Consider the following 27,856-nt stretch of genomic DNA (forward strand, 5'->3'; position numbering starts at 1 on the left):
TTCTATGTCACACTACAAGACTATTGGTGACTTTTCCTAGGTCCTTACTGTATTAATAAAATAAAATTATATCTAGTATAGAAAAAAATCAAATATTTGGTTAAACTTTCAATAATTTTTTTTTTATATTTCTGTAATTTTAAATTTCTTTTCTCTCTTAATTTTTCAATGATTTATATTTTGCAAGATATTACTAACTCTCATATTAGAATTTTATAAGATCTAGAAGATAAATAATATGTTATACTTTCATTTCTCACAATTTTTTAAGGGAGAGAGCATAAGTTGCAATTCTAAACATTTATATTGAACCCCTAAAAAGTAAGAGATATTTGTTGTATTGAAAACCTACATGAAAATATAATAATGAAATTACATGCAATACGATTACCCAACAAAAATACAAAACCCAACATAGCATAATATGATAAAATATTGAATTCGAAAATGTGTTTATCTCAAATAGTCAAAAAAACAAAACTGGAAAGACATAAATATTATTATGTGTAACTTGATGATTATTATTATGTGAAGTCATTATAGATCCCTTCAAAATGACCTACTTAATCTCACAATTTGCTTGTTGCACCCTGCCCTTTTCTCTCACATGCTTAACATAAATGGTGTTATTAATTTTAATAACAACAAGAAAAATAATAAAATAATAGAGCTTGTAATACTCTATTATTTTATACAAATTGAAAGCTTTTAATAGATTTGAAAAAGAGGCTTTAATTTTTATTTTTTAAGCAAATGCTTGTGGCAGGCATAAAGCTAAACTTCACAATGTAGGGGCCGCCAACACATAAAAAAAAATCAGCAGCAAAGAGGAATGGAACTAAATTGGCCGCTAACAATTTCTAAGCTCAATCACAAGTTTCTAAATGGGTTTATTGAAAAACAAACGTTTTAAAAGATGTGAGGAAATTTAAGTGTCTGGTATAAAGCCGATTTCCGCAGGCTCTATCAGCAGTCCTCCTACGTATGTCATGATTGAAATGTTGGCAGGTGTAAAGTAAAATTTTACAATCTTTGTTGACATTTATTTATGGAAGGGCGTGTCTATTCTGGTTTCAAAATGACAGTACAGAGTGACTAACACGTGTTAATCGTGCGTTTTACACCGTCGATTTTGTAATTAATAGCTGCGATTGACTAACTTGTCGCTAACACGGTGTACAAAAGATTCATTTTAGAACCAGAATAAACGCAACCCTTATAAAACAGGGTATGAACATTAATTACAATAAAAAAAGAACGTATTATTGTCATATGTCATAATTGCTAATGCACTGTTAGTCACAAAGGCGAAATATGGAAGTACAGAGCAGCGCTCTGCTCTTGTTCACAGAATGGTTCAAGGAGACGTCATTTCATGGAATGCATTGATTTTGCAAGATATTCACGGTATGGTTTTCTGCAAAAGGCATTAGAACGGCTGTTAAGAAAAGTAGATTGACTGGTGGATGTCAGAGCACGATAAGCACAAAACAGATTTAATAACAAGGCTTTAGAAACTTGCAAGCAAATGTAAATGGCAGGTGTAAAGCCTTAATTCTTCTCTGTCGGCATGAACACTCACTCCCAAGCGTAAATCCTTACTCAACGACCTCTGCCAGTGTTCTCCCTAGCCCGTGATCTTTGACAGAATGTCTAGAGATGCCATCTTTATAGAATGCGTGTATTGCAAGATATGCACAAAGCGGATTGCAGGTTCTATGTCGACATGGGAACTTTGAAGCAATGAATAGACAGCGGTTGTAACATAAATTATTGCAGAGTGTTGTCAGACGTTTTAGTTGTAAGTACCCTGTGTCCAAATGGAAGCTTTCAAAACAGTGTATAGACATCCATCAACTCCGAGAAGACAGTGTAATGATCATCGATTGAAGCACATCAGAAGAAAATTTGAAATATTTTTATATATTTTTTTAGTTTTTCTATATGTTAGTAATTGTCAATTTTGAAGGCCTTTGGGATATTTTCAGCTCTTGAAAGTTTGGCCTGTTTTTTCGAACGTTGCCGTAGGCAAGTTCATGCAGGGCTTCGCTCCTAACTCTTGGAGACCTTTCCAACGAGTTAAACGGCTCGTAATTTCGAGTCCCGAGCAAAAAGTTATGCCTAGTTAAAGTTAGGATAAAATTTCATATAGTTTTTTTGAAATTTTCGTGGTTTTTAGATTTTACTATGTAATAAACAAATGTGATTGTTGGGCTTCGATTCTCAAGGGGTTTGTGTGACCCTTGGAATCTCATAAACTACCATATGTTGGATTTTCGAATGGAATAGATCACTTTTTGGCTTGCTTCAATTTTGTGCTACTTGTTCATTCACAATACCGTAGGTTCTCACTTAGGTGTTGTCGTTTGAATCCATAATTCGGATCAATGGTATCAGAGCAAGTTCGCTCCTGTATGTTCACTCTTGTATGTCATATCACATGCTATCAACATATAAAAAATTGGGGTTGGAAACAAGGAATCCTTCAGACTACCTTCCTTTGAGACGCACAAGATCGCAAATGGCTAAGTTGCAAACCGATGATGACATTAAAGCGTTGGTTGCAGATGCACTAACAAAACAACGAGAAGAAATGATGGAGCAGTTCAAGCAGATACTGGAAAGTCGTGGGTCACCTGCAAACCCACCATTCATAGGGTATACACCATTCAAGGTGCAAGTGAATTTCGATATACCCACCTTTCAAGGAAAGATTGATGCAAATGTCGTTGATGACTGGGTTTCAAAACTGGAAAGGTATTTCTCTGTCAACCAGTTCTCAGATGAAGAGAAAATAACTTTCGCTCTTCTCAAAGCTGAAAATCATGTGAAAGATTCTTGGGAAGCGAAGTTAGCAACCAAGGCAACAGAAATAGGCACTACATTCATCTTTGATCAAAAACCCACATGGAGAGAGTTCATGGAGCACATAAAGGAAGAATATTTTCCTGTAGATACATATGAACATAAATATATGCAGTGGCAATTGCTTCGACAGAAAAAAGACTAATCTGTTTCATGCTTTAACAACAAAACTTGGCATCAAAGATTGTGAGAAGCACCGAGTTTTAAAATATCAGAGTGGACTCCATAGGTATATTCAAACCGAAATGGAATTCCTAAACATAGAGACTTTACCTAGTGAATATAAATTTGCTACAAAAATTGAGGAGAAATTCAAACAGAAAGGAAGAAGGGATAACTTTGTAAATAATAGATGGAAGAGTGAAGGTAGCAAAACTACGTGGAAACAAACCTGCAAGGAATCTTCTCCCAATTCACCAACGAAAAAGGTATGGGGTATGAAGAAGACACAAGAGAACAATATGTGGTGTGAATTACATAAGAGTCTCTCTCACAACACAAAAGATTGCAGAACCATAAAAAATTTAATGATGGAGACACATGAGGACAAGGAAGAACCTCAAGTGGTAGAATCTTGCCCAAAAGAAAGTCATGAACAGATCATTGAGGCTGATCCATATGCAATGGTAGCTACTACAAAGGTATTGCCCCAGGAGGATGAGGAGAGATTGTTTCACTCATAGATGTGGGTCAAAGGAAAAGCCCTGCACTTTATTGTTGATAGTGGAAGTCAAAAGAACCTAATATCAACAGAGACCGTGAAAAGATTGAATTTGAAAACAACAGCACATCCGCAACCCTATTCTATGGGATGGGTAAGTCAAGGGAGAGATATCCAAGTGCACTAGCAGTGTCACATTTCCTACTCTATAAAGCCTTTCAAAGATGAAGTAATCTGTAATGTGGCTCATTTAGATGTTTGTGATGTTTTGTTGGGACAACTATATATGTACCAGCGCCATGGTGTCTATGAATCCAGACCTCATAGCGTGACAATTAGATTAGGTGAGCAGAAATATCGAATACCAGAGATAAGCCCTGCATACACTACCTCTTTGATTAGTGCTAAGCAATGTAGGAGGTTGGTTGCCAAAACATGAACATTCATATTATTAATGATTCGTTCTGAAGAAAGGAAGTCTGTATATAATTCCAATACCATCACAAACACCACAACATAGTAGAAAAAATCAATGGACCAAATTTTGATAAAGTATGAGAATTTGTTTAAGTTGCCAACTGGGGTACCTACACACTGCCAAGTAAGACACACTATTGATTTGATACCAGGAACTCCATTGCCTAATGAACTAGTCTATCGTAGATCGGTATTAGAAAATGATGAAATTAAGAGACAAATACAAGAATTGATTGAGAAAGGACATATTCGTCCAAGTGCATCACCCTGTGGCAGTCCCATTGTTTTGGCAAAGAAAAAGGATGGAACTTGGAGACTTTGTATTGACTATAGGGCCTTGAACAAAATTTCAATCAAAAATAGGTATCCACTTCCCCGGATAGATGAGCTCTTGGACCAGCTTAGAGGGGCCTGATTCTTCACAAAAATTGATTTGAAACCGAGATACCATCAAGTACCAATTGACTCAGCTGATGTGTGGAAGACAACTTTCAAATCTAAAGAGGGATTGTTTGAGTGGCTAGTGATGCCTTCGGTCTAACAAACGCCCCAATGACATTCATGAGAATGATGAATGATGTACTCAGACCATTCACTGATTCTTTCATGGTGGTATTTCTGGATGACATACTCATCTTCAACAAAACTTGGGATGAACATTTGCAACATGTGGAAAAAATTCTCTCAACTTTACAAGATCATGGGCTTTATACAAACAAAGAAAAGTGCTCCTTTGGTATGCAGAGTATCAGATACTTGGGATATGTTATTGATAGTGAGGGTGTCCATGTTGACCCAGAGAAGATACAAGTAATTAAGGATTGGCCATCTCCTAGAAATTTCACAGAGTTACGAAGTTTCCTTGGATTGGCAAACTCTTATCGTAGATTTGTGTTAGGATTTTCCCATTTGTCTTGGCCTCTAAATCAGTCATTGCGAGGAGGAACATAGGCCAAGTTTAAATGGACAGGTACTCAACAAGAAGCATTTGAGGAGTTAAAATGAAGATTATGTTCTGCACCAGTTTTATCTCTTCCTGACCTGCAACAGTCATTTGAAATACAAACTGATGCATCAGAATATGCCTTGGGAGCTATCTTTATGCAGCATGGTCACCCAGTTGCATATCATAGTCAGACTTTTTCTGATGCAGTGCATCGGTATGCCACTTACGACAAGGAACTGTATGCTATTGTTCAAGTATGTAAGTAGTGGAAACATTATATTTTGGGTAAGGAGACTGTCATCCACACAGATCACAAACCTCTTCAATTCTTGCAAACACAAGGGAAGTTGCAGAATGATCGACACCAACGATGGTCAGCCTATCTACAACAATTTCATCTCAATATTCGCCACAAGAAGGGAAGCACTAACAAAGTAGCAGATTGTTTGAGCAATCCTCCGATTGCAGCTATCAGTATGGTATTGGACTCATGTGGTCATCAAACTGAAGCCTGGGCTTGCTTGTATGAGAATGATGCTGAATTTGCAGATATTTATAATCAATTGGTGAAGGGACATCAAGTGAATGATTTCTATTTACAGGATGGAATGCTTTGTCACCTTGGCCATATCTGTGTGCCCAATGCAGAACAAAAAAAGATGATATGGGAGGCTCACTATAGTAAGGTTGTTGGTCATTTTGGTATAGGTAAGACTACTGCTATACTTCAGAGGTATTTTTATTGGCCAAAGTGAGAAATGATGTCATTTCATATATTCAAGCTTGTATCGCATGTGCTATTGTTAAGCCTACCAATCGTAAACTTGGATTGTATTCACCACTTCCTATTCCTGAAAAACCTTGGCATTTTGTTTCTATGGACTTCATGTCTGGTCTTCCTACCACCAAAAGAGGCCATGATTGTGTGCATGTTGTGGTAGATAGGTTCTCAAAAATGGCAGTAATAGTGGCTTGTACAAAAACAATTTCTGCAGAGGATACTGCAAAGGTTTTCTTTGAACACATTTAGGTTCATTTTGGTTTGCCGAACACCATCATTTCAGATAGGGACAACAGGTTTATTAGTAAGTTCTGGTCCAAATTATGGGAAAAGATGGACACAAAATTAACAAAGTCTACTGCTTTCCATCGTCAAACAGATGGCTAGGTAGAGGTAGTGAACCGGATGATCATTCACATCCTACGCATGTATCACTCAAAATATCCCCGCACATGGGATGAAAGTCTTCCATACGATCAACATAGCTACAACAGGGCAATCCACAGTTCCACTGGTCAAAGTCCATTTGAGGTTTGTCTTGGTTATCAACCACTTGCACCCATGGATGTTTCCATACCACTTATTCAACCTAATCTGCTTCCACGTGATGGTAAGGAGGAAGATAAGGCAACCCAATTCATTGATAAAATTCATCATCTGCAACAAGTCCATGAAATCTTGGAGCATACCAATAATTAATATAAGGAGAGACATGATGAGTATCGTACTTATAATTTTCAAGTTAGGGACAAGGCGTGGCTGCATATTCAAAAGGAACGATTGCAGGGTACCAATAGGAAGCTTCGCCCTCTGTGTTATGGACCATACACAATCATCAAACAAGTTGGTGATAATGCTTTTGAGCTTAATTTACCCCCATTTCTGGGTCTTCATCTAGTCTTCAATGTGAAACTCTTGAAGCCATATTTTCCTCCACTATTAGATGTTGCAGAAACAATTTCCACTACAGAATTGAATCTAGGTGCAACTTCTCCATTCCAATGTGATTAGATTGTGGACACCATGGTGAAAACACTCAAACAATAGCAGATCTATCTATACAAAGTGGTTTGAGCAGGGCAGATCGCTCAACAAGGAAAGTGGTTTACCAAGGAGCAGCTTCAGCTCCGTTTCCCCATCTCATTCAGAGTGTTGATGCAATGGAGCCCATTTCTCTCCATGGGGGGAGTAATGATCATAAGAAAATTTGAAATATTTATATATATATTTTTTAGTTTTTCTATATGTTAGTAATTGTCAATTTTGAAGGCCTTTGGGGCATTTTCAGCCCTTGAAAGTTTGGCCTGTCCTCAATCTTCGTGCAGGACTTCGCTCCTAACTCTTGGAGACCTTTCCAATGAGTTAAACGACTCGTAATTTTGAGTCCCAAGCAGAAAGTTATGCCTGGTTAAAGTTAGAATAAAATTTCATAAAGTTTTTTGAATTTTTCGTAGTTTTTAGATTTTATTATGTAATAAACAAATGTGACTGTTGGGCTTCGATTCTCAAGGGGTTTGTGTGACCATTGGAATCTCATGAACTACTATATGTTGGATTTTCGAATGGAATAGATCACTTTTTGGCTTGCTTCAATTCTGTGCTATCTTGTTCATCCATAATACTGCAGGTTCTCACTTAGGTGTTGTCGTCCGAATCCATAATTTGGATCAATATATCAAGCATAAAATGAAATTGGTGAAAAGACTTTAGAAACTGCCAAGCAAATGCAATTTGCCTATGTAAAGCCCGATTATACAACCTTTGTCAATAAGCTCCCTGCCAATGATGGTATTGTGTGCACAAAAGGAAGGTGGCGAAAAGGCGTTAGAAACTTTGTAAGCAAATGTAATTGGCCTGTGAAAAACCAAATACAAAAATCTTTACCAGTTACCTTTATGCCTGTGTTGAAATGGGCACTCCAAAACAAATTTTAAAAAGCGTAATGCAAATGTAATTGACATAACATAATTCATGTAAAATAAATAACATAAGCCAATGTAACTTCTCAACACGTAATTACTGAGTCAATTCTTAAGTGTCATGTCAAAAAGCAACATAAAACATAAAAAGAAAGTTTTTATGTGTAAAATAAGGACATAATTTAACTCTAAGAGAGAGGCGACCTATCTTCACATTAATAAGTCATTAAAATATTTCACGTCGGGTTCACCAAATGTATCGCGTCAAAATGGTTAGTCAATATTAGGAAGATTAAAAACCATTACAAATAAAACCATTTTAAAAATGATATCAAGGAAGTATGAGAAAACATAAATGAAAAACATGAACATAAAGAAAGACTTCACTCATGATGCTCCCTACGCCATTTCGGTCTTCCTTGTCCTCCTTGTCTCCATCAACCGCATTGCTTTGAGGTTGTCAAATGAAGATTGAGAGATTGAGTGGGGTTAAGTGTAGATTGCTCACACTTGCATAACAAAGTAAGGATATGTGTGATGATGATTTGGATATGATAAGGATACTATGAAGATGCTTATGATGTCAAGAGGACAACACAAGTTTGCAATAAAAAAGTGGATAAAAGGGCAGCATGAAGATGCATAAAAGTGGATCCTTGATTGATGGATAGAGACTTCAATTTATAGAGTTGGGAGCCTAGAAATGGACGGTCAAGATTAAAAGGGGGATCAAGGGCTTAGATTGAAAGGGAATGTGGTCCTAGGTTTGAAGGCTTAGCCTTGTGACAAGTGTTACAAGGAGAAGTGGGGTGAAAGTCAATGTGGTCCCACATGTGTAGTCCCACCTTGGGAGGAGCAAAGGTCCTAGGGGGAAGGGGATGTGTGCTCACACATGTGTGAGCAACCTTGGAAGAAACAAAGAGATGACAAGTGAAAACACTCGTGGAAAGGTGTAAGGGCTAGTGGAAGAGAGTTTATGACACAATGGTCAAAAGGGGAAAGAGTAGGGTGGCTCTATGGGGAAGAGCATCCTCACACGTGTGAGAACCCCTTGGTCAAAGGTGACGTGGACATGTGAAGTGACTTGTGATTCACATGTGGAGTCACATGTGGGTTTGGGTAGATGTGTAGTATTTTTAATTTGAATAAATACTAACATTGGTTAGGCTTTGGATTAATTAGGATAATGAGGGGATTAGATAATAGGTTTGTAGGAATCACTAAAATAGCTTAATTAATTATAGATTAATTTAGCTAATTAGGATTAGGGATAAGAATGGAATATTCCATAAAAGTGAGTTTGATTTATTGAAATAAATCAATATTTGGAAGAAGTGCAAAGGGGACATTAATTAAATATAATTTAATTAATTAGAAGGTAATGGTAAGCTAAATTAATCATGCAATAAAGACATAATTAATTAAATATTAATTTAGTCAATTTTATGTGTCTACATTATCTATCTTTGCATCTCTCTCACACACACCATGGTTCTCCCTCATTATCTCTATGTATCTATCATATCTATCTTTATCTTTATTTCAACTAACCATGCTATTGGGAGGAACTTACACATTTAAATAAATATATTACTTGACATGTTTTAGATAAATATATTTAAGATGTTTATAATAATATTTAAAAATAATTAAGTTTTGTCTGATTTGATTGGTGAGAGTTTCTTATTATAAGCACGAGGTCTAATGTCCCCAAAGTAGATGATAAAAATATTAAAAATATCATTTAGCTATTTCCAATAAATTAAAGAATAAAAGATTACTCAAACTATAATTAACAAGAGCTGTGAGACAGCATGAGTCACTGCCTTTAGCTAAAAACATGCTAGCAATGCAGTGAAGTATTGAGAACAATTAAGTAGTATAAAGTTATTTTGAGCATGTAAAAAATGTATATAATAAATAATATTATATATGATAAATTTTTAAATTTGGGTGAGCTTATATTTGACATAGTAGGAACTTTTTCTTTTCATATAATGTAATTTATAATTTATATAAAGATTGTAATTAATCAAACTATAAATATATATGCAAGTAATTAGTAAAAATATTGTAATTTATATATTATTATTTAAACATTATTCCTGCTGCTTCATGTCAGTTACGCTGGCTATTTTTGTATGCATAGGACAATTGGCAAATAATGTAAACTTAGTGAGGACAATTGACAAATAGTTTAAACTCAGTGAAAACAATTTAGGCAACAAACCTTTGACGTGTAACCTGCTAAAGATTTCAATTGTGATTCAATATGAATATTGAAAAATCACTGTTGTAGGCAACTCCCAGATGAGGATCAATAGGTTAAGATGAGGATCAATAGGTTATGGGCAATTTCCGGAGGAACAAGGAGAAAGGGAGTGGTGGTGATGAATATCATTGCAGAAGTGCTCATAATAACCAGCTTGTGGGCAGTTGTGGAGCTAAAATTCAGATTTTAGATTTTGGAAAGAAGAAATAGAGGAGCGGCCTAGTGCAGTATTTGCATCTCTTTTCAATCTTCGGTGCTTAAAACTGTACAAAAGTTCACTTAATTAGGTTCCCACAAGATGCTTTGTAGCATTTTCAAAGTTTGAGGTTCTTGATCTGAGTGGGATTTGCAAGATGCCACATTTGCAAGAGTTTTTGATGAGAAAGCGTTTGCAAGAAGTCCCTTCTGATTTGTCCATCTTAAGGAAACTCCAAATTTTTTATTTAGGCGACTCTATCATTATTCCATGAATAAGGAAGAAACATTTCTCAAATTCGTTAATAAGTAAAATTCTAACCAAAGTTTCGGAAATACTGAACAACTTATCTTCCTTCACAATAGCTCATATTTATCGTGACGGACACAAATTTGTTGATTATTATTTTAAATTAAGGCCATAGTCAGTGCTATGAAACTAATTATTAGGAGTGTATTGGACCACTGGCTAGCTATGCAAGAACTTTCGAAAAACAATGATATCATGTTAATTTCATTTTTATTCCCCACCATCATTTGTATCAGAACGAATTCTGGGACAAAACTAGGGCTTGATTCAGTATGTTTCTTCTCCAATCTGTTCGAGCTTTTTGAAGCAATCCATGTTGCAAGAACACTATGCATGGCTTCCTTCAGATTGAGCTAACAATACGAGTCTTAAAAAATCCCATCAAATAAATTCTAGCACGAATACTCTGACTCTTAATTATTACATCACCAATAATGAACTGGCGTGTACTCGCAGCTGTACACAAAACAATGAAGTCGCTGAACCTAACATTTAATTCGGTTGTACGATAAAAAATATTAATTTTTATACAAAACATTAGAAACCTATCTCAATTTTTCCCTATTGACCATTTCTTTTTAGTTTAAAAAAATAAAATTAAACCCCAGGAAAAAAATGCGGACCAATCAAAAAATGAAAATAGAGTGTGAAATTGATATTAATAAATAAATTATGATAAACTATAAGACAAACTATAGGAAAAATATTTGACACGCATTTCAAGAAAAAAATTAATTGAAAATTGAAAGAGACGAAAACATTAGTCTCCGCCTATAGATAGGCGGGACTAACAATACCTTACCAAGAAATGGATGAAGAAGTAGCATTAATGGGACTTAATTTTTAAGTAATTAGTTGTCCTATTTTACGAGTCCCTATCACAGCATACCACCTGTTGCACTTTATAATGCGATCAATAGGCCTGTTCATTGCTTTCAAATATGAATTGGTATAATTCTTCTACGGCATACACCGATAATGAACATATATGTTCTGTATCTCTTTGGGCTCACGAAATGTATACAGGCAATTGACATAGCGTTCCGTGCTTCGGCTGAGAATATAAATATGTAACTTGTCGGTAAACATTGTGTGAACCCTTCAAATCTGGTCATCAATGGAAAAATCTGACAATAGAATACAACTATGGCTACAGGTCTGTGATTTCGAAAGTTTAGATTTGATGTGGGTGCCAACAATTTGCAGGCGGTGACATTCTTCTGGAGATCCTTTTTAATGCTTGGGCTAGTCTAACAGTGTCATATAAGCTTAACATTGATCACACAAATACTAAGCAACTAATATTCTGGCTCATAGTCTTCGCCCTTCTCTTGTTTTGATACACAGCAAGCAGAATATCCTACTTTTAAAATACACTGCAATAGTTACTTATTTCCACAGTTGTATCATATTATGGCAGAAAACGCAGTGGAAAAAGATTTGGATTTAATTGAGTTGGCCCTTAGCCGTATATTGAGAGACAACCCCCGTGGGAGTGGCGCAGTTTCTAAGCTTGCTCAGGATGAGGGGGACAGACAACTATTATTGAGACTGTTGGATCAGGTAATTCTGTTCCCTAAGAGCAAACATGTCTCTTGAGGTGTACGATATGTTTATGATTTTGTGGATATGGAATCTCTATTGCAGTAATTATGATAAGCTACTGAAGAGTGCAATTTTTTCATTTGATTCATCTATAGTTTCTGGTACACATGACCCTTAAGGCTGTGAAGCTCTCACTGTATCTGGTTTTGCCTAAATAGTTCTTAGATTGCTTATTTTATGTATATAGATTCCTTAAAAATACCAACAAAGTTTCTTTGCATCGTACCCTTTTTATCAATCTTAATTTCTGTAAGGTACCCAATTTCGTTAATCTATTGCTAGTTTTTGTCTGCATCAAGTTAGAAAAACTGTAATATCCCCTATGGATATTTGCTCCAAATTTTACCAAATGTTCCAAAGTAATTTAAACAAACAGTTTGCATGAAAACTGATTTTTATTCATTCAACAAATTATATTGAAAATCATATAATATCAGATTGAAAATGAGATTGAAATTAACTATGAATATTATCATCAAAATAGATAAATCATTACAACCTTCAGCAGAACAACAATGGAATTATCTTCCCAATCATAGCCACAGAATGATTGGATGCATAGGAAACCTCCCAATCACAGTTACAGGATGTACAGAAGGATTGGAAATCCATATACCAACAGCAGTCTGATATCTTCAACAAACACCAACTAGAGTAGATCTCTCACCACCGTAGCTAGTCTCTTCAAGAGGGATTTCATCCTCAAAAATGCTGATATGGACCAAGTCCAAATCTCCAGAACCACACAACAACTAAGAAATGAATAAACCCAACATATCTTCAAATGTACTCTCTCAGCTCTTTTCTAACTTTTTGAATGCCCCTTGGCCTTCCATTTCTTTTTGTTTTTTCATTTTCTTTTCTATTCTCACTTTATAATATTATCCTTATGATACACTTTTAAAAGAGAATAATATTAAATAATTTTTATTTTTTATTTTTTTGAAAAAAGGGGTAAAGATTTATTCAGAAATCATAGAAATACAAAGATTAGGCCTTAGGCGCACCAAGACAGCAACAAAAACTAAAAGGATCCTAAAAGAACCACCAGCACCACCACTACAAAGTCTAGTGACCATAGCATTAGATCCGACCGTCGGATTTCCAATGATAATACCTTTTCGGAAAGCCCTTAGAAAGATGATGTGGCTCAAAATATGGCCAAAGGCCAACTACTTTGGAATTATACCAAAAACCAAGCTCATCCGGAGCCTCGAAGGGCCTCAAAAATGACAATGAAAAGGAAACAAACATACAAGGGAAATTGATCCTACACCACTGGGTGCTCTTGCATCATACTGTCTTCAAGCATTAACTTGTCTAAAGTTTCAAGATAATTAGGAGGTAGACCATCCCTTCCACTAAAATCCCAACAATCAACATGCTCTGAAGCCCACTTGGCCAAACAATCAGCCACTCTATTCCACTCCCTAGGAATATGACAAAAGGAGACAAATTCCAATGTATTACACAGTTGTAAAATCTGTCTGACCACAGAAGCTAATTGCCAACTCACATCATTCAAATTTTGTTTGTTCAACATGTCCACAACAATCTACGAATCCGACTCACAAATAATCTTCCTCCATCCTAAAGAACAGCCTCGCTCAACAACAATCTTAATAGCTAGGGCCTCCATAAGATTGTTAGAGTGCTGCCCAATATAAATAGAGAAGAAAAAAACTGCACAGCCATCATCACCTCTACCTATACCTCCAATACCTACATGTCCAGGATTCCCACGGGAAGAGTCATCTGTATTAATTTTTAAGATTCCCATAGGAGGGGGAAACCTTCCATCTCTACTTATCCGCTGCTTCGCATGTCGAGATCTATTTCCATCCGTACAGTCCATTTTAATGTTTTTCAATTGCAGATTCCTTACAATAGCATAATCACTCGGATCAACATTTTCAGACAAATTGTATTTAGCCAAGATTGTCTCCTGAAGCCTATTAACTATCTTTTGCCACAGTTGAAGACTCCCTATATGTGAATCACAAAAGACCCTCCGATTCCTTTCCAGCCACAAATTCCAGATAATAAGGGCTGGCCCAATAGCCCAGGCCACTTGAAGAAAAGAGGTCTTTGCTGAGGGTCTGCCCAAGCTATCCCAAAAATCAATTAAGGAGGTAGCATGAAAACAAGCATGTTGCCAAGCCTCCCACCACTTGTGCCAAATCTCCCTAGAGAAAGGGCATAGAAAAAACAAGTGGAAGCAGTCTTCCTCATTATGCATACAAAGATATCAGATATATGGTCCTTGGAAGCCTCTCTTACGAAGATTCTCCCACGTGAGGCATTTCCTTAGAGCAACCAGCCATAAGAAAAAATTACATTTCGGCCAAGAGAAGCTATTCCAAACCTTCTTCCACCAAGGAACATCCGTCAGGCCATGCAATTGCCTATCAAGCTGAGCATAATCTTCAGCAACAGAAAAGAATAATATTAAATAATTACACTAATGGCTTATTAAATAATTAAAATAAATAATTAAACATGCTTTTAATTATTTAATTATATCGTAAGCCAAAAGGGAACATTACAAGTCCTCCCACCCAAAATTTTCTTGTCCTCAAGCAATTAGCACCAGAATCCCATACCAATCTTTGAGGCTGCCATGATCTTATGCTGCACTCAATGCCTATTATTGTCATCTCTTGATTCCTTCAGACAACCACTACTGAATTCCCTATGATTTCAGAAATCCAAGTCAATCTTAGGGAAAAGCCACCATGCTGACGTTGCGCCACTTTGTTTATAACAATCTAACTTGTGTCATCAATCTGTATCTTCAACTCCCAAGACTCCAAAAAGTGCCCATCATCATATCCCAAACTGGAATATCTGAATTCAATACTAGGGAACAAATATGGCGCCAACATCTCAATGGAGTCTATGTCATCATCAAAATTGAAATCAACCACTGTAGAAATGGAATTTGGTATAGTTCTCACCACCATCTGCATTAAAACTTGTGAGAACTCACCATTAATTTGCCCACAATCAAACCAAACCAAACTTGATGGCTGATCATAGGGAAATCTACTCATTTGCAAATCATAGATTGTAATTTTGCGAAGAACTATGGGAACAATTGCATTACTACTATAAAGCTCACAACTCCCATCCTGTCTCAACACTATATTGTTGTGCTCGGCTTCGTCTTCATCACTAGAATTGGATGGAACTCCATCATCCATATCAAAAAATGGATTGTCATGAATTGCATCATCATCAAATTCAAACAAAGGATTATCAATAATTTCAAACCATTGTTCTTGCTGATCCAAATTTCTATTTTCTGATTTTGGGCAATGTTGGTCTGAACAAAAAGTTTTACGTATGCTATCAAGCTCTTCAATCATCTCCTGGATCTCCTCGGCCACTCGCTTATTGTTTTTCTCCCAAAATTGTTTAGTAGCAATAAAATGATTTTATGTTTCTTGTAGGGTCCTTTGAGAAATCTTCAACTTCTTTTGAGTTTCCTTGTATAAATCTGTGGCCTCTTTTGCAACCTTAGTAGCCATATCTCTATCATGAATTACATGCAAGAAAGCCACCTTGATTTCTTCTATATTGTTCTTAATTGATCGTAAATCAGCAAGGGAGATGTTAACCTTATTTTGATCTCTTGGTATGTTATGAATTAAATTTTCCGCATACCTATGTGTGCCATTCACTGTAGATAAAATCTGAACTTCTTTTTCAGTTGATACCAAGAGATGTCTTTCCCAATCTTGATCACCCACAGATGATGAACCGCTGTCATGTTACATTGAAAAATAGAAGAGTGTCAGATGCCGCATGGGAGAAGGTGAATGAATATGGTTGCTTATTCTTTCAATTTCCAGCTTTCACTTACATGAGAGTTGGATGTTATAGCGGCCAGCCATATATGCTTCCTAGATATCCAACTGATAAGATCATTCTTATGGAGTTGGGAAGACAAATCATGGCTGTTCATGTACATCAATCTATTAAGCATAAGGTTGGAATGGGAATTTCTATAAATAACCCATTGAAAATTGGCCATTATTCTCTCATTACATCCACCAAAGTCAAGGCCATGGAGATTGAAATGCAGGAAATAAAGCTCAAGAGATTCAAGCCAAGAGTAGATTTTGATTATCGAGGCATGAAGGAAAAGATCAAAAAGTCCTTCACGCATGTACATCAGATAGAAGACATTGTTGGGAATATGCCTCGAATTCTCCTGACCATGTTCGGGTTGGTCGGAGTAGCCTACACCGATGGAGCAACAGAGTGTTACCTTGTTACCTTCTTGGTTGTTGAACATTTTTATGATCGGTGCGACTTATTCGCATATCGGCATAGCAGGTTTGAAGTCATCCCGATGACCCGACGAAGTCGACTTCGGTCATCAAGATAACTTCGGCTTTCGGGAAGATTGTATCAGAGTTGTGCCGATGATCTGATGGACCTATCTTAGGCGGTCCGGGTTGACATCGGCTATCGGATGTCTCGGTTTGAAGCTACGTCGATACCCGATGAAGTCGCCTTCGGCGATCGGGTTGATATCGGCAATCGGGTCAACATGATGAAGGCTACGCCGAAGTCCTGATGAGTCCGCTCTGTTTTGTCTCGGAGTGCTTCGCTTATCGGGATAGCAGTTTTGGGCGTGAGCTGATGACCCGATGAGACCACCTTAGGTTATCGGGGTAACATCGGAGTGTAGGTTATCCCGAAGAGCCGATGGAGCCGACCTGTTTTGGAGCGCATTAGTGGAGCCGTCTACTGTTGTATCGGGGTATTGGAATTACTTGTTCATTGTTTGGCCGAAGACTCGATGGTTTGGTGTAGACATCCTCAGAGTGATCGGGGATCGGGGAGATAGTAGGAAGGTTGTCCCGATGACCCGATGGAGTCACCTTCGGCGGTCGGGTATCATCGGGCGATCGGCTCTACTGGTTGAAAGCTATACCGATGGCCGATGGAGCAGAGACCAACTGCGGATGTGAAATCGAACCGAGATCCAAAAAGGTGAACACTCGGACACTAAGGATGAGATTGTCGGTGTATATGAATACGAACCGAACCGACTTTCAGATGAATGTGGGATATTTGGTTCCCACGAATTCATGAACCGACTGGCAGTCGCTCAACGGTTAGACTTCCTGGTGGTTGGAGTGACTAATTGTCAAAGTGGCCAGAGGAAACCGAAACGCAGTTGGATGGATGGAAGACCGTTGGATTCCATAACGGTTATGCTTAACCGATACAGTGTAATCTTGGCTGATATATTTGCGGCTAGAAATGTAACCGAGGTGTGACACAGGTTGAACGACTGTTTTGCAGAGCAGAGTGAACCGATAGGTCTGTGCTGATCAGAGCAGAACGGAGTGACTACGAAGGGATGCAGAGAGGCTATGTTGTTGTAGTTTTGGCATGTCTATAGTCTTGTATGTTCTATATGATGTTATAGTAGAGTTCTGAACCGTGTAGATTGAGAATGAATACCTTCTTTGTTAAGACTGTAACTTTATTGTAATCCTTTTACTGTGAATAAAGTAGTCTTGCAGTTGGGTGGTGGGTTTTTTCCTGTAAGGGTTTTCCCACATAAATCTTGGTGTCTTTTCTCTGTGTGTTTGGATACTTGAATCATCTATCTGTGTCATCTTAATGTGTTTGCAAAAGAGTTTTAAAAGGCATACTTGCCTAAATCCCCTATTGAATTGACGTTAGGAAGACGTTTCCGCACTGTGTTTTCCTTACAAACATTTGGATTGATCTATGTACAGAAAAGGAGGTTCGTAAGATGGATTATTGCAGACTCACTCTTGAGCAGATTGTAAACTTGAACTTGGTGAACATTCCTGAAGGAATGATTGATGATGGAAAGATACTTGATCCTGAATATGTTGAAAAGAGAGTTGAAGCACCACTTCCATCAATTCAATGGTCACATAAGGAATGTACTTCCATTCTTTATAGATTTCAGCCTATCTTAGCTAACACCAATACTTGGCTCAAGAGCATCGGTGTTAGACTCATCAAGATCAAGATTGGAAAAGAAGATGATTCTACAGGACCTGTCGGACTCAACTCTGAAATCAAAATAGACAACAAGGAAGGTGCATCATCTTCAAGCATGAGAATCAAGTTGAGCGTTAGTCGAGCAATGGGACTTCCTCTTGAAGAAGTGACGGTTCGAGGGAAAGAAAAGCCTCAACTTCATATTCATGTAATTGATACTGAAGATCCAGAGGAGGAACTACAATCAGATAATGCTCCCGAGTCACCTATTTCAAAGTCACCTCATGAAGTTCCCCCTCAGATTCCTTTAGAATTACCTATGTCTTCTCTTGACGCGAATGTGGATGCTTTTTCCACTATTCATATTGTTCCTGTTTCAGCGGGTGAATCTCCTCAGAGGGTCATTTCGATTTCAGCAGCAGAGCTGTCTCTTGATCATCCTCAAAAGAATTTGATGAATATCTTTGAGGATAATCCGGCGTATGCCCCTTTGTCAGAGATTGGTACTTCCGCTTCTAGTTTTTATGAGTTCATGATGCAGTCATCAGGTCCTTTGGTTAATGAGCAGTCTATAGTTGTTGTTCAAACAGTAACTTCTCTCAAGATGACTACTGTTGTTCAAATAGAAACTGCTTCTCCCTCACTTTCAGCTGTTGCTCAAGGAGAATTGATGGCTTTACCTCCATGGCTTAGTTCTTTTACTCCTAAAAGAAAGAAGCAAGAAATCTCTCTTGACATCTTTGATTTCCAGCATCTCAAGCAATCAAAACCCAAGGTTGCCAAAAGAGCTAAGACAATTTCAAGGGTAACAGGGGATAGTAACAGAATGAAGGTGGCTGAAATTGTTGAACCAATTGTAGACAAGCCAAAAGAAGAGATGCAAGCTACTGATTACAGGATAATGAGGGTGGAGTTGGGCAAACAAACACATGAAGTGGTCAAGCATGATGCTCAACATTCGGTAGCCTCATTGGTGCAGCGGTATGATGAACTTCTAGCGAAGAAGGATAAGCTAGAAGAAGAAAATGTGCAACTTGTTGCAGCAATTCAAAAGATCACCAAATCTTCTAATGAAGGGGACAATCCTGCAACTTCATCAAATGCAAAAGAATCAGTCCAAGGAGTTGAAAGAGCTGCTCAAAAGGTACAAGCACTGGATTCTTGGGTAGATCAACTTCATGAATTATGTACCTGTTGTGACCATTTCACACATCGCCCCATTAAAATGGGGACCCCCTCTTTTTTGCTCGGTTTTGTCTATTTCTCTCTCTGCTTTTAGGGTTTTTGAGTCGTCTGGATTAGGGTCAAGCCTTAGGGTTTCCGTTTTGATGATTTTAAGCCAGAGTCCAGTCCAATTTTGAGAGATTGTTGAGCTTCCTCTTGTAGAGTGCAATTTTGAAATAGGGTGAATCTGTCAGGAGGTCAAATGAGTTTGTCTAGGTTCAGTCAGATTTTGAATATAAGTCCAATTTTTGCCTAAGTGTTGATGATGGAATTATGGAATTTTGTCTGATTGAATGATTTTGACCAAATTTTGAAAATTTTGATAATTGATTCCAGGCATTGGAAAGGTCTTATTGTTGCCTTGTCAAGTGATTAAAACTCTAAAATCATGATATTTTGGCCTGTGGAAGCAAAATCGCTCCTGTCCCTCAGTTAGGGACCAGGGCGAAAATGATATTTTATGCATCCTGGTTATTAATTTATTTCATTTGTCTTGTGCAGGGTCGCCAGGAGATGCAGTTGAACGCGAATTGGAGGTTTTGAAGATTTTTTGAGAATCAAAATGGCAATTTTTTTGAAGATTGAGGACAAATCGCTCCTGTCCCTCACTGAAGGACCGGAGCTTGTTTCTCAAAATTTTACTGTCCTTGCAGGATCAAGATGAATTTTGGATTGGAAGAGATAAAGGGAAGCATGTTCTTTCCAGTGAATATAATTTGAGGAAATTTGCAAACATGGAAATGTGCCAGGAGCAAAAATCGCTCCTGTCCCTCACTGAAGGACCAAAGCTTAAAATCCAAAATTGCCTTGCCCTTGCAACATTTGAACGATTTCGTGATTTGAGAGGAACAGAAGAGATACATCTTAATCAGTTGAATATAACTTGAAAATGTCATCATGAGGAAAATGGACCATAGAAGCAAAATCGCTCCTGTCCCTCTCCCATGGACTAGGGCGAATTTTAGTGGTAGCTCCCATCCCTCTCTCAGGGACCAGAGCGAATTTCCTTATAAGGCAAGATTTAGGCGAAGATCAAGTAAGTTTTAACTTTGAGGCAAGCAAAGGAGGTGTAACAAACCCGTTGAAGATAATTTGAAGATTGTAAAACGCCAAGTGAGGCCTATGTTGTCCTAGGCGCTCCTGTCCCCCAGCCAGGGACCAGAGCAATTTCTTCCCTAGACAAATTTCTCGCCAAGATGAAACGAATTCCATGTCAAAGGTGAATGAAGGGAAGCATGACAAGTCCGTTGAAGATAGTTTTAAGCATTGGCAAAAAGTGATTGAGCCTACAAGTACAAGTTCGCCCTTGTCCCTCAGCCAGGGACCAGGGCGAAATCAAGGTTATCTAACATTTCCCTCCAAGTTTAAGTCACTCCAAGTCAAGGTACAAGGAGGCAATGATGTTTGGAACGCCACGACGAAGAATGAAGTTGCAAAGACCGCCAAATATGATGAAATGCCTAAGTTCGCTCCTGTCCCTCTCCTAGGGACCAGAGCGAAATCTCTAAGTATGCTTAAATTTTGAAGGCCACGTTCGTTTCAAACGTTCAAAAGGGAGCAAGGGACCTCATTTTATACTTCGAAGGCAATTGCAAGTCGATATAATCAAGGATTAGCACAATGAACAAAAGATCGCTCCTGTCCTTCAGTCAAGGACCAGGGCAATATTCATGAAATCAATCTTTTTCTTCCTAGAGCACGCCAAGGAAAAGTTTCACAAGATCGAATATGTCTTTGGAAGGATGATGGACAAGGAACCAAACGTCAAAAGGTGATCAACTTGAGCAAAGATGCAAAATCGCTCCTGTCCTTCAGTCAAGGACCAGGGCGATATTCATTAAACTGGTCATTTCCTTCAAAAGACGATTGCAAGGCGTAGTCATGCAAGGTCCGAAATGTCATTAGAAAGGTGATGAACAAGGAGTTAACGTTAAAAGTTGACAATTTGGAGATAAAATACAAAGTTCGCTCCTGTCCCTCACCAAGGGACCAGGGCGATATTCACTTAAATATCAAATTGGCCTTGCAAAGGACAAGTTAAGTATGCGTAGAATGAATAGATAAAGTTATTTCTTGCCTTGTGACGTAAGTTGGCAATTAAAATGATCAAGGATCAAGGAGAAATACAAAAGTTCGCTCCTGTCCCTCACCAAGGGACCAGGGCAAAAATGGTCTAGGGGACATTCATTCAAAGGATTGAATCGATCAAGCTCAAGGTTCCCCAATTAAAATGCCAATTTTGACGTAGAAGAGGTGACTTTGAACGCAAAAGGACGTGAAAATCAAGAGCAAAATGAAGTTCGCTCCTGTCCCTCTCCCAGGGACCAGAGCGATGTGGTTTGTACCCTTTCACCTCATGTTTTGGCGCTAACGCCATTTTCAAATTATTTCAAATGCTAAATTTCGATAAAATGGGCATTTAATAAGTGTGCACAAGACATTTAATTAATTAATTTTGCCTTTAAAAAAATCGAAATAATTAATTACAAGGCATTTAATTAATTAATTATTAATTTAAATAAAGAAAGAGCGCTTGGGTTTATTTTAAATGTTTTGCAAAGTCGGCCTCCTCTTTTTATTTAAAATTTTTTGCAAAGTCGGCCTCCTCTTTTTATTTAAAATTTTTTTATTATTTGACTTATTTCCAAGTCGGCCTATGTGCAATTAGAGAGTGAGCGCCTATATAATGAGGATGTGATATCTCATTTCAAACCATCATATTCATCCTTTCATATGCAAAATATCAAGGTGCGAATTTCATCAAGGTGATGCGAAACATCATAAAAGGGAGTGCGAACTTAGGTTGGAGTTGAGCGAATTTGCCATCATCACGTTGAAGACCCCTAAGGTTGGCGAAGTTACTAGGGAAGGTGTTCGCTTGAGGAAGATCACGTTGAAATCTTCAAAACTCCAAATTTTTGTCTAGACAAATCGCCTTATTTTGCATTTTTAGAGTTAGCTCGCAAGAGAGGTATGGCGAAGATCCCTTGTCTTAATTTTGAATTTTGATCGTCATGGGTTTAAATTTTGAATTTTTGAAATTCCATTAGCTTAATCGTTTTTTAGGAAATGATAACTCAGAGACTTATCATGAAGTTTCCTAAATTTAATCTCTAATACATAGTTATACATTGCAAAATCTATTACTTATTATGAAATGTTGTGTAGGTATTACGATGGCGACCCCGAAGGTAGGAGCATCCACCAGTCGTCCAGCTCTTATGAAAGAAGATCAGAAGAACGAAGAACTGGAGACCAAGATCGTGTCTAAGTGGAGCAACATTGGAGATACCAACTTGGGCAACTTCAGTGGAAAGAAGTTTCGAGAGGTCCCTTACATTGGCAAGCCATCACCTGTCGCAAGGAGAATAATTGAAAGTGGCATTATCAAGGCGGCCGGCTTCCCTGCAACAATCCAGTGCCATGAGTTGATGATTGAGTGTGCTCGCCATTACGATCCACAATCCAGATCGATAGTGTCCAAGGAAGGTGACACTTTGGCTTATCTTTCAGAGGAAGCTATCAGTGAAGCTCTTCACTTGCCAGAACATAAAGATATGATTTATAAAAGCATAGAAGGAGCCAGGTCCATGTACGAAGATGATCCAGATGCTTGCCTAAGCATCATCAACAAGAATTGGTTACTTAAGAGTCGTCCTTGCCTGAGCAAGATTCCGAATACACCACATAGGATCGACTTCCAGGAGGAGTACAGAGATTTGATAACACTGCTCAACCGAGTCACAGGAGCCCCTCAAGCCTTCTATTTTGAGAGGTGGATGTTCTACTTCATCCAAGTGATAGTTCAGGGAAAAGGAACAATCCATTGGGCTAGAATGATTAGCCATTGCTTGGACGTACAGTTAAGGAGATTGAAGGCTACTAAGTCTTTCCACATGAGTTCATACATCATATATGCCTTGATCAGGAGCTTTGAATATGCAGGACTACCTCACAGAGGAGTGATTGGAAGAGGACCCGGTGAGGTCAGAGTTTGTGATTCCTATGTTCATTTGCATCATCCTCCAGGAAGCAACTACAAGTTAGTTAATGATACCTTCACGATGAACATCACCAGGATATTGCAAGGCGGGATTCACAACCGGTTATCTCAAGATGCACAAGAGCTTATAAAGAGGTACGGTGCATGGTTTATCCAATTCCAGAAATTTACATATATTAGAGTTCATGGATGTCCTTCACCCCCTATATGTTGCCAAGATATCCGACAGACAGAATTGTGTTACTTGAGGTAACAAGACAGTTGGCAGCTTATGTGAAAGCATTTAGACACAGACATGGAAATGGAGTTCCTGTGCCTATCATATTGGGCAATTCAGTTGAGGTATGTCCTAATGCTCTAGCCATGGAGGATGCAGAGAAGGAGTTAACTTTATATTCATTTTCATTCTTTGCCTTGAGAGAAAGCTTTGATCCATATGGGTATATAGAGGAGATAGTCGGAAGAAAATATAAACATGAACCTCAGGTAGAAGACTTTGTGATGAATCTCTTGGATGACCTTGAAGTGAAAAGAAAAATGCATTCTAGATTGCCTTTAGACTTCATCAAGAAATGCAAAATTTACAGAGTGGCCGACCAAGCTCAGGACAGTGGCAGACATCTCCAATCATCTTATGATCGAGAAAGCAAATCAGTGAGGCTAGATTGGAATGAACCCGAGGTTGTGGATCTAGATGCTTTGATGGCTCCAGTTTTGTCTTGTACTCGCAGATGGGTTGATGTGCAGCATCAAAAGTTGAGAGAGCAAGGTATATCTATGACTTTCACTTTGGAAGAGAAACCAGTTGAAGGAGGAGCAAGTGTAAGTGAGGGTAATCCTAATCCCAGAAATACAAGCGAAGGCAACCTTCGAAGTGTAAGTGAGGGCAATCCCCATCCAAGAGGCTCGAAAAGGAAAGAGAGACCTAAGAAAAGAGAATCTTCCAAGAAGAAGCAAGAGGCCAACCGAGATCGTTCATCCGGCACATCTTCTCGACCTGAGAAGAGGACACTTGAGATAGAGGAGTCTATGGAATCAATGGTACAGAATGATAAAGAAGGACAGGCACCTCGAAGGTCACCAAGTGGGTCTCTCCAAGCTAATGAGCTACATGAAGATAAGGAAGATAATGAGGTAACGTCTCCTCTCAGGGAAGAAGAAACATTGCCCAATGAGATACAGGTTAGAGAAACAAGATCGGCCATCCTAGATTGGTTAAAGGAAAGACTTACAAGGGTAATTGTGATCGAAGACGAGGACAGTGTGATTGATTTAGAGAGCCTTGTTGGAGATTCTCAAAAGATGACAGAGAAGAGAAAAGCTACTAAGATGTCCAAGATGATCAGAGATGAGACAGGATCCAGGAAATTGCAGATAGCTACACCGTCCGTGGACAAGTATGAAGGTGAGATCCTTGCAGAAGAATATGATGTAGAGACATTTGAGCTTGGTCCACTCACAGCCGAGCAGACACTGGATGATGCCACCGATTCATTTGAGGCATTGAAAGATAAGCTTAGGGAAGAAATGGAGAAAAATAGAAAGCTTGAGAGAGAGGTCGGTGCATGGAGAACATACTTCAGCCATCTCAATCAGCCTTTGAGACGTCAGGATCCAGCAGTATCTCCTACACAGGCACTTCCCCTTGAATCAGTTGGCGAGGCGGAGAGAGTAAGGAGTTTGGTTCAGCTTATGAGCTCATGGATTGACAAATCCCATACAGTTGCTATTGAATTTGCAACAAGGATGATGCAGACCATTCACCGAGCTATTCAGGTTCTTGAGGTCATCCACAACTTGATGATAACTGTAGCTGCTTTTGCTCATACTAAGGATGTTATCATTCCTGTCTTGCAAGTAATCAGACAAACATCAAGGAAGGTCCTAGTGCAAGAAAAGATAATGGATGGAGGACCTCATAGTTTACTTCAGTGGTCGACCTTACTCCAGATGAAGGAAGTTCTCTTCGAGGACATCAGTACTAGGTGCAATCATGTTGAGGAGGTTATCCACCCGATCCAGGACAGAGTATTTGAGGTACTACGTACCATTCTTGGCAGGAGGATCGAAGTTGAGACAGATGTGGATTTGCAGGAATTGGAAGATAGAGTCAAGGTCATCTTTTGCAAAGATGAGAATGTTATTACAAATGAGCAACGAGATCAGATGTTTGCCACCATGCTCCTGATTGAGAAGACCAAGGAACTTGAACCTGGATGGGACGCTGCTCTTCTCAAGGCTTTCGATCAGGTCATCCACTTAGAAGAACGAATGAAGAATCTTCCCGAGATTCCCATTGCTGAGATCGAAGGAATCGTATCTAGATTCATTGCATATGCTAAAAAGGAGCATTGGAAAGGGAATAAGATTCTAGATGAGAGGTTGTTATAGATAACATGGCACCTTAATTGTCATTGGTCTATGTCTCCTAGATTTTTGTGCCAAATTTAATATTTGGCTATGCATTTAATGTTGTGCAATAAAAGGGGGCTATTTGTAATAAACCCTAATTAGGGTTTAGGTGTCATAATCTTGGCCATTGATCTTCTTTTGATTTGGACCGTTCATTGTAATTGAGGATGCTATATATACCCTCATTTCTTTTCATTTTGTAACTAGAACTAGAAAAAATTAGAGATTAAGGAGAAATTAGAGAGATTAGAAGCAAGTTGTTTTTGTAGCAAGATTGAGCTTTGAGGGAGGAATTTCAAACAATTGTTGTACATGATGGCTTTGAGATCAATAAAATATTGAAGTTATGGTGTTTTATTGCAATTCTCGTGGTTATCTTCATGGTTGTTCATTTTCTTGAATCATTCTCAATCAAAGTAGTGTGTTAATTCGAAGGACAAAGTGTTGGACTTGATCTTTGGTAGGATTCGCTTTCCAAACCACTAGCTTCTTGCTGATTGTAGGAACGCCTTGCGTGGTCGACTGGAGATATTTGAATCACTTAAACCTTCAATCGTTGTTGTATCTTGGATATGTACCTTCGTGGTAGTATCCTTGATCCTTGATGTATTGAAAAAATCATTTGTTACCTTAGAAGATCGCATCAATTTCAATTGAGTTGTTAATTTATGGCAATATTGAAGTTGGTAGAATCTCGCCAAGTCTCGTCTACATGGAGTCATTCTTAGGGTTAGATTAGATTAGATCTCTTGCAAACCCTGCCCTTTGATATTTTTGAGAGCTTGTTTAGTTTAGAAAATTCTTCGGAAACGTAAGGCCCCTTGATGACACAGCAATCACAACGACCACTGGTGCTTATCCACACGTAGAGACCCTACTTACAAGAACATTGGAGTCATCCTAACTGATCCTTCTTGCGATATCTTCAGCAGTTAGAGACTTTATTCAAGAGAGGATAAGATGCCTTTGGGTATTTTATTCTGTGTATGATTGTGTACAAAATACATGTCAACAGAATTGGCGCTAGAGGGAGGTCTTAGTATCCGAAGTCCGAAGATTTTGAAGAGAATACATTTCAAGCATGATCATGAATCACGATGGTGTTGCCACATGAAGGGTTGAATCAAGTAGTGCAACCTAATTTGCAGATAGGCGACATTCAAGAAGATATTGTTTCGGGATTGAATCACTTAGCGTGGAACGTAAGGAGAAGTGAAGCTGAGTATAACAGAGTGCGAATTATTTTGGAACAAGAAGAAGATAGGGCTGAAGAACACCGAAGAGTAGCAGCTAGAGAGCTTCGCAATCAAAGGAACCTACAATAATTTTCGCAAGACTTCACGCTGGATCGCATTGGTTCTTTCTCGCCCGAGAAACATCAAAGATTATTGAGGTCAACACCAGGCATCAAGAACCTAAGTGAACTTCAGTTTACTTCAAAAGCGAAGCGAGTCAAAAGAGAGGACACTCCCAAGGAATTTGAGCTAAGACTAGACGAATCTCCGGAGTCATCACAAGTTCTTCAAGAACAAGTACAGGCGGCAATCCAATCAAGTATCCAGGCAATCTCTCAGACAAAGGGCCAGGCTAGTTCATCAAGTCTCGCTTCAAATTCTCAAGCCTCGAAGATTACGATGGCTCACCATGCTCCTCCTCCTCCTCCTCCTGCTCATGCACTTAATGGCGCAACTTGGCTAATCAACAATCCATCACCATTGGAATTTGTAGTCTATCATGATATGCCAAAGAATCCAGAACACTTTTGTTCCAAATTCAATGTTAGTGATTTCAATCGTACAGCAGAGGATCATATCAAGATGTTCGAAGATCATCTTCGTAATAGACAAATCGAATATGGAGATGTAGCATGTAGGCTTTTTCCCTACTCATTAGGAGAAGAGGCGTACTTTTGGTTCATTCATTTGCCTATAGGGTCAATTAGGACTTGGGACGCGATGAAAGATTCATTTATTGCCAAGTTTGGTATACCAACCACACCAGCTGAGTTGTATAGACAATTTGTTGAGGTCCGAAGGAGAGAACATGAGCCAATCACTTCTTTCAACAACAGGTTTCACCGCGCATACACGATGTTACGGCATCCTTATCTCATTGCGGACCCAAGGGAAATCTACTATGGGGCCTTGGACCATCTCACGGCTATGTTTGTAAGGACACATCCTATCCCA

At 38.4% G+C, this 27,856-nt stretch overlaps 1 protein-coding gene across 1 annotated transcript in view; it reads left to right on the top strand.

Moving 5' to 3' along the window:
* The first annotated feature begins 11,439 nt into the window (after nt 1-11,439).
* The window catches only part of LOC131044601 (uncharacterized), an 85,864-nt gene continuing 69,447 nt past the window's right edge, over nt 11,440-27,856 (top strand). The window contains exon 1 of the mRNA XM_057977958.2: nt 11,440-11,989. Within this exon, the coding sequence (XP_057833941.1) occupies nt 11,840-11,989 (150 nt within the window). The 5' untranslated portion in view covers nt 11,440-11,839. The remainder of the gene's footprint in view (nt 11,990-27,856) is intronic.

This window comes from Cryptomeria japonica, chromosome 9 (assembly GCF_030272615.1).
Source record: "Cryptomeria japonica chromosome 9, Sugi_1.0, whole genome shotgun sequence".
NCBI classification, from domain to species: Eukaryota; Viridiplantae; Streptophyta; class Pinopsida; order Cupressales; family Cupressaceae; genus Cryptomeria; species Cryptomeria japonica.